This window comes from Equus caballus, chromosome 13 (assembly GCF_041296265.1).
Source record: "Equus caballus isolate H_3958 breed thoroughbred chromosome 13, TB-T2T, whole genome shotgun sequence".
Taxonomy (NCBI): Eukaryota; Metazoa; Chordata; class Mammalia; order Perissodactyla; family Equidae; genus Equus; species Equus caballus.
Window position 1 is genome coordinate 8,793,039 of NC_091696.1, and position 11,781 is coordinate 8,804,819.

At 46.5% G+C, this 11,781-nt stretch overlaps 2 protein-coding genes across 3 annotated transcripts in view; one reads left to right on the forward strand and one right to left on the reverse strand.

Moving 5' to 3' along the window:
• RCC1L (RCC1 like) overlaps positions 1 to 2,248 on the reverse strand; it is a 35,442-nt gene extending 33,194 nt beyond the window's left edge. The window contains exon 1 of one of the 2 annotated variants that reach the window (XM_023616809.2): positions 1,834 to 2,248. In XM_023616809.2, the coding sequence (XP_023472577.2) occupies positions 1,834 to 2,157 (324 nt within the window). In that variant the 5' untranslated portion in view covers positions 2,158 to 2,248. The remainder of the gene's footprint in view (positions 1 to 1,833) is intronic. The other variant, XM_023616810.2, reaches the window with a different exon arrangement.
• Positions 2,229 to 11,277, forward strand: LOC138917215 (uncharacterized). The gene is made up of 5 exons (XM_070232570.1): positions 2,229 to 2,232; positions 2,268 to 2,471; positions 3,219 to 3,291; positions 9,969 to 10,071; positions 10,501 to 11,277. The coding sequence occupies exons 1-5, from the start codon at positions 2,229 to 2,231 to the stop codon at positions 10,900 to 10,902; spliced, it is 786 nt and encodes a 261-aa protein (XP_070088671.1). The 3' UTR covers positions 10,903 to 11,277.
• Positions 11,278 to 11,781: the final 504 nt, after the last annotated feature.

Sequence of the window (11,781 nt, forward strand, 5' to 3'; positions counted from 1 at the left end):
ACTTAAGAAACTAGAAAGAGCGACTAAACCCAAAGCAAAGAAAGGGAATAGTAAAAATTCAAGCAGAAAACCATGACACAGAAAACAGAAAGTCAGTAGAGAAGATGTATTAAACCAAAATTTGGTTCTTTCAAGAGATTAACAAAGTTGACAAATCTTTAGCTAGACCGACCAAGGAAAAGAGAGAAAGTACAAATTACCAAAATCAGGAATGAAAGAGGGGATGTCACTAACAACCCTATAGAAATTTCGAAGGAAAACACATCAACTGAATTTCATTAAAATTAAAAACTTTTGCTCTTCAAAGACCCCTGTTAAGAAAATAAAAAGAAAAGCCCTACCAACAGAAAATATTTGCAGATATCATACATGTGATAAAGGACCTCTATCCAGAATACATAATAACCCTTACAACTCGATATTAAGAAGTCAAACAACCCAACCTCTCTTACATCCAGAACATAAATTCCGTTTCTATTGATCTCCCCTTTGCAGTTAAAGACCACTTCTTACTCTTGACAGAAACGCCGGAAGCTAAACTGGTTACAACTGCTCCTCTGCCATCAACCACCAAGATTTCCACAACCATCCCCAAGCAAGAACCTGAAACCAGTGAACAGCCATTGATGATTAGGTAGCTGGTAGCTCGGTTTTTTGTAATTACTAATTATAGCTTTTAGTTGGTTACCCACCCATTGTTAACTGCGCTGTTTTGGCAATACACTATGGGACTCCCACTAGGTTCCTAAAGATAACACCTCCCCAGTGCCTGGGTCACCATGGCAACAGATGTCTGAGCTGTTGTTTTTCAGGAATTAGGACCCCTTGTCCATTTCAGGCCAGTTCACACCACCAACCCATCAACTGGGCCTGTGCAAATGCTAAACAACTGACCTTTTTTGACATCAAGAAGCTAAAAACTCCACCCTCAGATCACGGTAATGTGGCCATTTTGTGACATGCATCCTATGAGGAGGCCTGATGCTTGACTACCCTTGCGCAGATCATCAACTACCTCACTTCTCCTTAACTCCAATCATCTATTCCTGTCCTTCAGACCGCCCCGCCCCCTTATTCCGTGTCCCTGAGACCCCATTTTCAAGCAGGCAGGGCTGAAAGTGATTCTCCTGCCTCCTCTCTTGGCCGCCTTGTGATTAAATCCCTTCTCTTTGCAAACCGATCCTCTCGGAGAGTCTGATCATCGTGTGGCGGGGGAAATGAACCTGGTTCAGTAACAAAGCTGCGCTAAGCGTAGTTTTGCTCTTCTGAGCGTTGCCTTTGGAGATAAGCTGCCCTCTGGTAGCTGTACTTTGCTGCCATCTTTTCAAAGCTAAGGCAACTCAGAGGCCTCCTGCGCAACCACTCTAGCGTGTCTAGACCCTTCCTCCCTCCTCTCTCATGCCTGTATTTGCTCCACTTAATACTTAACTTTCCCACTTCTTCACCGACTCCAGGCGGCCGGCAACGTCCCTCGCCTTTTGCATTCGCCTTTCCTAACATCACAACTTCCAAGTCAAGACGGCCGGAGCGCGGATCCCACTGTATGTCCTCCCACCAGCTGTGGGGCCTGGGACCTGTTCCTCGACCTCTCTGAGCCTCCCTCTCCTATCTCAACTGTGGTGACAACCCTGACCCCCGAGTGACATGCAGATGGACCAGTCGCTCCATCATTGTGGGCTGCGCCCCTACAGCCTTCCCCTTTGGCTCCTGCAGCCGCTCGAGGGGCGTCCTCCCGGAGTCTGACCCCCACAGCGTCACAGCTTCTCTAAGAGGCCGAGGGGCCAGGAAAGAGCGGCGGAGGGAGGAACGCAGGGGGAGACGGGCCGTCCGCACCTTCTGGTCCAGCTCCAAGCGGTAGGGCACCGGCTGGATCCTGCGGCGCGGACGCGAGCCGGCGCGGGGCGTAGGCCCGGAGCCGGGCAACACGAAGGTGGGCACGCCGAGCGCCCCCGAGAAGCTGAAGCCCCACACGAAGATGCGGTCGGCGCGGGCCGCACGCTCGCCCACGTACTGGACCACGGGAGCGGCCGCCTCGGCCTCCGCCGCCTCGCGCCGGCTCCGCGAGCGCCCGGCCGCCGTCCAGTGCCCTCGCCCAGGGCCCGGGCAGCTCAGCCGGCGCCCCAGCCGAGCTCCCGCCGCCAGCACCGTCAGCGCCATTCTCTGCTTCACGTCTCAGCGGCCTCTGGGCGCCGCCATCTTGCGTGACCCTTGACCCCACGCCCCGGCGTATGCGCCGGCGGCCTGTTTCCTACTGGCTGAAGGCAAAGGCGCTGAGGACAGCCAATGGTTCAGGGAGGCGGGAGGGCTGGGCTGGGCTGGGCGGAGCCGGGGACCCGGATTCTGCCGAGTGGACCAAGGGGTTCCGGTCTTGGCCCTGCCAAGTAGTGCGCGATCATCCTCGGAGTTCCAGCTCCGCCTGAGCTCAGCTGGAGCGCAGCGCACGTTTCCCGAGCATCTGCCCGGCTCGTTGGGTGCAGGACGCTTTTCTTTTGCGAGGCCCTTTGCTTCTGGGCATCAGCGGGGAGAACAGTCGAGGGTAGCTTATCCTGCAAAACTCCAGGGCAGTGCCATCCCCTGTCCTGTTTCCTCCCTTTGCCACTGTCCCTTGTCGTTTCTTACCTGATTTTGTCGGGGCCTTTCCCCACTGCCATCTGCTACCAGGCCGCTCAGTCCGTGCTCCAGCCCCAGTGAGCTAGAGGGTAGCTCCTACTGTTGTCCTTGCTGCCCAAACCCCTGCCGGGCTTCCCTGCTGTCATCGCAACGCATGCTCCTCCCCAGCTTACCTCTGATGTGAATTAAGGCTACCCCAGGTAGAGATGTCCAAGGTGGCCTGGCCTACATGCCATACTATATGAGCCGGTGGATTTTTTTTATGGTATGAATTAGGGCTGCCCCAGGGAGAGAAGCCCAGGGCATCCTCACCTACATGCCGATCTATATGGCCAGATTCGTATCTAAAATTATATGACCGCACAGTAACCAGACCCCATCTGCACTGAAATCATTTAATGACTTTACATCATCTTTTCTTTTTCCAGTAAAAATAAGTCATGTACCCATGCCTTATAAAATTAGCCCTAACCCTCAACTCAGGGCAACAGCAGAAGCTCTGACTGCCCGTGGGTCCTGTCCCCATGCTATTCTATACTATTCTTTAAATAAAAGAGCACTACTGCCAGATCTTAAGAGTCTAAGAAATTTTTCTTTCGACTCCTCAGCTCACCGACCCCGCATCATTTCTGGTGGCCCGTACGGGGAGCTTGCTTCATCGGCTTGTGAGTTCAAGTTCTGGTAAGTGCCCTTTTTCCTTGTGCCTCTCTCTTTTTCGAGGATGGATCTAAATTCACTTCTCCATCGGGAACTTTCTTGGATGACTGTATGAATCCACGTTTGCTGCCCATGGCTACTCTATGGGGCAAACTGTGGCATTCAGCTTGAAGAGAATCAGTACCTTAAGCCTCAGGGTGATGGAGAATGAATTCATCCATTCCTTCCTGACTCTGTCTCTAATAGACAAATTTTACATGGGCACGGGTCAGCCACTTAAGTCATTAGGACGGTCGCCAATCTCCAAGACTCCCGTGGAAGGTTTCTTTTCCTAAGGCTGGATTGCAATCCCTCTCATGGCGCCTGACCACGCTCTAAACTGCGGGAAAGTCCCACTCGGGACTCCAGTTCAAGGGAAGTACCAAACTCTAACCTTTGGTTGAGTATGGGAACCCCTTCTTGGGAGAATGGCTCCAGGCTGCAATTGGGTAGAATCTTCCCCCGACTGGCGGAAAATTCCTCACTGTTTTTCTCTATCCTTTTATCCTGGGGACCATTCACCAGGCACCTATTACTGCCAGGCATAATAGGGAAAATGTTCAAGGGATGCCCCCATCATCCCTTGCTACAGGAACCCCACTGGGGGGATTTTCAAGGTAGTGGCTCCTTTTCTTTCTCCTTTTCTCTCAGGGACCATTCACCAGGCCTATGCTGCCAGGAAGAATAGGAAAGATGTTCACCAGGCACCTGTTACTGCCAGGCATAACAGGGAAGGTATACAAGGGATGCAATGCCGGGGGACGCCCCCATCACCCCTTGCTATAGGAACCCCACCATAGGAACAATGGGTAGGACGCTGCCCTAGGTTCAGGGGGGATTTTCAAGGTAATGGACCCGTTTCTTTTGTCTCTCTTGGAGTTACAATGGCCACTTTCGTCTCCTTTTGAGCTTTGCAACCAGGAAACAAAGAAATCTTTAAAGAATCAAAGGCTCCACCCGTGGGAGCCCCCACTCTGGTTTCTGGGCCTGATCACCCTGGTGACCCCAAGTGGGGTGCCTTCTCTTGGCAGTTGACTCATTGAGTATTGTAGTCACCTACTGAGTCTGCTGTGAGGGTAGGAGACCTGTGATTCATTCTGTGAACTGTCCTGCTGGAGTTGTGTGCCCCAGCACAGTAACTGTTGTGTGACTCTTGTCTTGATAACCCTCTGGAAGAGGCCAAGAGGGCGAGGTCTGATCTCTTCTTTTCCTTTCTTTGTCCGTTTCGTTCATCACCTCCTTTGTTGTCACCAGGTCAAGTTTAAGTTTATGCTGGACCTGAGCAGAACCTGGACTTTCCGTAAAATCAAAACTTAAGCCTTTTGCCAGGGACTTAACTCTCAACCCTGGTGCTGGGAGTCCCAGCCTCCAGCCAGTTCCAGACCTTTTCCTCCTGCTTCCCTGCCTCAACCGTGCTGGCTCGGAGACAAAGTGCCCAGGCTGAGCGAGACTTGACTAAATCTTATAACTATGTCAACACCCACAATCGGACTCTGCACCCTTCTCCAGTCCACTGTCAGTCGGACACTGGCTTTACCGCCATGGGGAATGCCCTAAGCATCCCCAGAGACTCACTGCTCGGGTGCATTCTAACTAATTAGAAACACTTTCAATTGGATGGGTTATGCCCCAGAAATTCCAGCTGGGAGAAAACTTGAGGGGTTTCTCTGTGGCTTTGTGATGCAGTTGGACAGGTAGATCAACCTGGAATGTAATTTGAGTTACAATCCAGTTTCTGGGAAATCAAGAGCAACTGTCCTTAGAAAATCCTTGCAAGACTGGAAATACAGCTCTAGAGGCAGTTCAGATTCCACCTAGTTCCTTTATCACGAAAAGGATTATCATCTCCCCTCTCCAGGAACTACTATCTAGCCCATCACTAATTCATAAGACTGAAGAAAAAAAAAAGAGGAGGGGAGAGGAAAAACGGCCATAAGCGTGCCCTTGCAAAAAATCTAGCATCTTGAGTGTCTTCTCCACAAATATTGGTAAAAAAAAAAATAGCTGTGCAGTCTCTGTGTACGTATGTCTTATGTATGTTATATGTGTGATATTTTTACCTCCGGATGGTATGGCCAAAATTAAGAGCTCGGTTTAATTGGCTTAAAGTAAGCACTTACATAAATTCTAAATGTAGTAGAAATTAATCCAATGTCTTTCAAGTTAACTTGATGTGAATTAACCTTTGGTAAATGAAAGCTTGTTTAAGTTTGTTGGTTTGATTGAAAATAGTCTTCTTCTCAGAGTTGTCAGTATTTGCATACGATGCAGGCATGCAGCCTGGGTTTACTAGTCAAATAAGTTCACATTGTCTGTTAAATTCGTCAGCAAAACAATAGCTTTAAATGATGACCAGTTTTGTCTAATGTCTCATGAACTTTTTGTGGGTACAATAACTGTTTTATGGTCTGTATACTTGAAAAAAAAAAACAGCTTCCAAATTCTTTTTGATAACAATCTTGAGTTTTGCCAACTTAAGTTAAATGATAAAAATCTGATCATCTGGGTCATTTTTGGATTGGATAGCACACAAGCATTACAGCTAAACTTATTGAAGTTATCTACTTTTGGCTTCTTATTGCAGAGAGGCTAAAAGTCTTTGGGTCTGTTATTGTAAAGTGGCGTGTTTCTAGAAATTATGAAGTGTTTAGAATGCTGATGTAAAAGACAATTCATAATTGCTTACCTTTTAGTGTTTACTAGGGTCTGTTAATGGTTAAAAGTTCTAATTAACATATATAATTAAAGCTACTGGAAATTAATAAGGAAAACAGCTCTGTATTCAAGGAAAGTTAAATATGTTTTCAGTAAAGAGGGTATAAAGAATGGAAGTATTTTTGCTTGATGGGTTAAGAAAGATAAATTTGTCCTAAGGTACTAGAAAGGAAAAAAAGAAAGACTTTGGGACAAATTCTGAAGGCAAAAAGAAAGTTGTAGAAGGTTTATGAAGGAGAAATTCTGAAAGGAGTTTTATGTCTGGTCAAGTAGACTAAGATTAAAGTAAATCCAATTAAGTGAATGAGTTTTAATGTTAAAAATAAGCTGGTACAGAAATTAAAATTTGGTTTTCTCTCAAAGGATAATTTTCTTGAACTTTTGGCCTGCTCTAACTCTACCTAAAAGACAAAAATCTATGTTTTGTTAAAACAATTTCCTATATTCAGAAAGAAAGAGGTCTCTTCTAAAATTTTTTGACTGTGTTGTTTGCTCTTGACTGTCTCTGTTGTCACTTTGAATGGATACCTGAGCATTGTTTAACAGTGAGTGTTGTTTCCTATTTGAACAAGTATTTTAAAAACTTTTGATATTTTTGACAAGCTTCTCCCTCAAAAATATTCAAATCCTGAATGAAGGCTTTCTTTTGACCTGGTAGATGGAAGAAAAATTTCTCTGAGGATTTTCAGAGGGCCCCTGAGACTTCTCAAAGAAATTTGCTCTCTCTTCCTTTAAGGAGGAAAAAACTAATTAGGCTTATTTGGTCTATTAAGCTACATGGGAAGCATTGTCAAATAAGTGATGATAAACTTCCTTAGGTGGTATTATGTGGGTAAATGCTATTGATATAGATGTCTTAAAATTATATAGCATTCCTAAAATTTTGATCTGTCCTGGTTATCTGTCATAATTCCAATTGTTATCTTGAAGTGTTGTATGTCACAGAAGTAGTCAAGTTTCTTTGCTCATTGCCCTTTTGAGTCTTGTCTATTTGCAGATAGTTGCTGTTTTACTCTGATGCTTTTTGCTTTTGCAAATATGTTTCGTCTTCAGAGAAATTCCTGGAAAGGATTCTGACACACGATTCTAAGCTACAAGTTTCTGATAAACTTTCAGATTGTAAAACTGAACTGGGTAAGAAATTATAGAATTCTAACGGAGAAACTGAGCTCATAGATCTGCTAACAGAAGATTAAGCTCAAGAACTGATTATACAGGACTGTGTGAACTGATGAGGATGATTATAATTTTTTATGACTTCTGTTTGGAATATTGTTGTTTTGATGTTTTGTTTTGTTTTCTCATATTTAAGGAAATATTTTTCTCTTTTCTCTTATGCTATGACTTACAGCAATTTAGTGAAATATACCTTTATGAGCAAAACTGAAGCATTTATCTTTTTCTCCCTACCTGATCCCTCCAGAATTTGGAAACTCTTTGTGAGTATGGTTATTTCATGGCAATATAGTTATTTGCATAAGTTCACTAAGAATTTGGTCTCCTTATAACAGGACACATTGGTTATATTACCCAGGCTCTGACTGGAATGTCATATTTGAGAGAAACATACAGGTTCGGATATGACAAGACAGCTTTTCAGGAACAAAGAGCGGACTTTCTGGAAATAAAGCCACTTGGAAATATGGGCCTGGTACCTTCTTTACAGAGATTCTGGCAATCTTACCCAGTAAGTAAGGAAGCTTGCTTATCTGGCAGGTGCAAGGAACCTCAGAATATTTTGGGGGACCTCGAGAAGAGAGAAATCCACCCAAATCTGTAGATACTACAGGCAAAATCTGACGGCAAGTCCTTGGCTTGGCTTTTCTGGCCTCGAGAGGCCTTCACAGTTCAATCTGAGATTCCTCATAAAAAAATTCCAGCAAAGCAGATTTTTAAAAGCCTGGATAATCAATTACTATTCTTGCTGCTCTTATGTAAATAATTGGACCAAGTTGTATTGAAACTACACTTTATTTGCAAACCAGTTAATCTTAATTTGGCTATCTTTGGTAAAAATGAGGGTGATTTTAGAGAGAAAAAATTATGTTTCAGTAGAAGCTATAGTAGGCATTCATGGATATTAGATTCTAGCTCTTTTCTTCCACAAGATTCATCTATTACTAATCATAATGTCTCCTTGTGGCCATCTGTCTCTGATACCTGGGAGTTCCCTGGCCACAATCAAACCTTTTCCTTCAATACTACTGCCCAAATACTAACTAGATTTGCCTTGTCACAGTTGGATCATAAACAACAAGTTCCAAAGGTAAAGTCCCCAACTTATCGATACACACAGGATGGACTATATCAAATTTGGGACGAGTATATTTGGCTCACTCCTACTAGTGGTCAACTCAGTCAAAAGGCCACTCTATGTTGGGAACAAACCAATTACAACTGTGATACATGCCCTAATAGCACCCGACCTATGGGAAAAATTCCCCATTATATGTGTTCTCATATCAGAGCCTTAAGAAATACTGATTGGTTTGGGACTGACTGGGATAGACGGCTCAGCATGCATTGATTAGCCCCTAATGGCACTCAGTGGCTATGTGGCTCCAACTTATGGCCTTGGCTGCCACATGGATGGATTTGACGATGCACTTTAGACTTCGTCTGGATGCAAGGTGGAACTACATTTACTGTATCTCCTCCTGCTAACCTTCCCAACCTGCAACAGCACTGGACCTGCTCTGTCTTCCACTGGTATGACCATCTTTCCTCAATTTTCCTTCCCCAATTAGGAATCGAAAGTGTCATCTTGCACATGGAAGTCCTAAACAAATTTACTATGAAGGCATTAAATGATACACAACATAGCTTTTTGCTGCTCGATTTAGAAGTATCCCAAATGCGTAAGGCAGTCCTCCAAAACCGAATGGCACAGGATGTCTTGACAGCAGCACAGGGAGGCACTGGTGGCATTATAAAAACTGAATGTTATGTCTATATTCCTGACTACCATCAAAATATCTCTGGCTTCCTATCTGATATGAGCAACCAAATTAAGTCCATGTCTGACCCTGCCCTATCTCTAAATGATTGGTTGAACTCCTTGTCAGGACCAGGTTTCTGGACTACTATCAAAACCTTATTCATTAGGTTAATCACACTGCTTGTATTTTTTATTATAATTTGTTGTCTGTTTCATTGTCTTCTGCATGTCAACAAAGTTTGACCTCCTGGACCACCTCTTGTCAAATGATTCTCTAGACTCCAGAGGCTCTGTATGCCTTGTCAGCCTTGGACTCCATGGGTGCAGCCATCCAGTCCACTGAAGCTCCTACCTATACCTATGGCCCCATTTAGGGACAGCTCTATGACCTTGTACAGCCGGAAGTAGTTACAGAAGACAGATCATAGTCCATATCCCCAAAAGAATTTGGGCCCAAATGAGTTAAGGGGGGGTTTATGATGTGGATTAAGGCCGCCCCAGCTAGAGAAGCCCAAGGTGACCTGGCCTACATGCCAAACTATATGACCCGGTGGATTTTTGTGGTATGAATTAGGGCTGCCCCAGGGAGAGAAGCCCAGGGCATCCTCACCTACATGCCAATCTATATGACCAGATTCGTGTCTAAAGTTATATGACCGCACAATAACCAGACCCCATCTGCACTGAAATCATTTAATGACTTTTTACATTATCTTTTCTTTTTCCAGTAAAAATAAGTCACACACCCATGCCTTATAAATTTAGCCCTAACTCTCAACTCAGGGCAGCAGCAGGAGCTCTGACTGCCCGTGGGTCTTGTCCCCATGTAGCAGCAGCAACAGCTCTTCACTGCCCATGGGTCCTGTCCCCATGCTATTCTGTACTGTTCTCTAAGTAAAAGAGCACCACTACCAGACTTTGAGAGTCCAAGAAATCTTTCTTTCGACTCCTCGGCTAACCGACCCCGCATCAGGAGCACCGTGTTTTCATGTTGTCTTCCCATCTGCAGGGGCCACAGCCTCAGCAGAGCCCACAAGGAGCACCCAGGATGCAGATGCGGGCTCCTGTCCTGCTTGAGATGTCTCTGGACGTTTGTGGAGAGGGACACAAAGGTAACACAGGGACGCCCGGGGTGGGGCAATCCAGGCCAGGCCACCACTGTGGTCCCACTTGGACAGCCCTACGTCCCCTCCCTGTGTGCATGTGTGTGTGTGGATGTGTATGTGAAAGGGTGGTTTGTGTGAGTGGACAACTGCGAGGAGGAGCAGGCTAATGAGGGGTTAGAAGCCTGGTGGGCCGGGCCCATTCCCAACCCAGCTCATGGCTTGTCAGGTGGGACATGGAGTGCCGGGCAGCACCGTGTGCCCGAGATTTATCCCGAGCCGCTGAGGTCTATATGTATCATCCTGGGGAGAATTCTGCTCAGACACAGGTTGGTGCCTGATCTGAGAGCATTAGGTGCAGAGGGCAGAAGACAGAGCAAGAGCAGCTGAGCAGGGCTCTGATGCTTCTGGGCTGGCTGTTGGTCACTGTCTTTGCAGAGGTCCACTCGGGAGATTGGCGCTGAGCTGGTGGAAGGGGACACGGAGTCCATCTCCCCGAGAGAGGAGAAGCTGTGCAGGAAGAATGGAGCGGCAGGCGTGGGGAAAAGGCCGGCGTCTTCAGTGACTCTTGTCCAAACCTCAGAGACAGCACAAGACCCAGCACATGTGCAGGGACAACAATCCTTTTCAGCAGCTCCTGCAGAAGAGCAGGAGACAAGTGGGCCCCATGACGGGAGCAGGGAGAGCCAGGCCCTACTCAAGCTGGTGCAGGAGCCATGCAGCCGGCTGTCATCGAACCAGCTGAGCAGGGAGAGCCATCCCCTGATCCTGCTGCTGCCCTGGCTGTGGAGCTGGATGAAGATGAGGCCTCAGACCAGGGAGAGCCATCCCCTGCTATGACTCCTTCTTGGTCTGTGGAGCCCGCTGAAGATGGGGCCATGAATCAGGGAAAGCCATCCCATGCTCCAGCTCCTGCTAGGGCCCTGGGGCAGGCTGAAGTTGTCACCAGGGAGCAGGGAGAGCCAACCCCTGCTCCAGCTCCTGCTGGACCCCTGCAGGGGGCTCAGGCCCCAGCATTGGCCCCAGGAGAGCTCACTCTCCAACCCCCGTCATCCCCAGCTCCTGACCCATCTCTTCCACCTTGTCCCTCAACACAAACTCCCTTCCTCTCCCTGGTTATTCTGTATGTATGTTTAGCATTTTTTTATTTTCGTTTTTCTGGGGTTTTTTGGTGTTTGTATAAATTTTGAAATAAATTGATTTCTATTTGAAGAACTCTGTGTTTTCTCCCTTTCAATTGTACAATTCCTGAGCGTTAAGTACAGTCACAACGTTCGGCCTCCATCACCACTGTCCAGTTCCTGAACATTCCCTTCACCACAAGGGAAACCTGTTCCAAAAGCGCTCATCCCCCGTGCCTCCCTCGCTCCCTGACAACCCCTATTCTGTGTTCTGGCAGGTTTTTGTAAATCTTTTCTGGATGTTTCCTATCAGTGGAATCATGCAATAGGTGGCCATACTGGTCTGCTTCCATATTTTCAGAAGCACTGATCGAATTTTCATTTCTCTTTCTACTTGAATAGCATTTTTGCCAGCTAATAGGAAAGTCCCAATGGATTATGGAGTAGATGCTTCAAATGAAGCCCTTTTGGTAAACATGTGCATTAACTCAGGCTACAGACCACTCTTCTAAGGGGGACACCAGAGCCACAAGCCACACAGGAAATGCCTGGTTCTTCCCGTGGCCAAAACAAAAACAAGAAAAAGGGAGACAGCTGG

Excerpts from the sequence above, each read along its gene's own strand:
- LOC138917215 (XM_070232570.1), top strand. Across the intron at positions 2,472-3,218 it reads GCATCTGCCCGGCTCGTTGG|CTCACCGACCCCGCATCATT; the intron begins GTGCAGGACGCT and ends TCGACTCCTCAG. Across the intron at positions 3,292-9,968 it reads GCTTGTGAGTTCAAGTTCTG|GGGCCACAGCCTCAGCAGAG; the intron begins GTAAGTGCCCTT and ends TCCCATCTGCAG.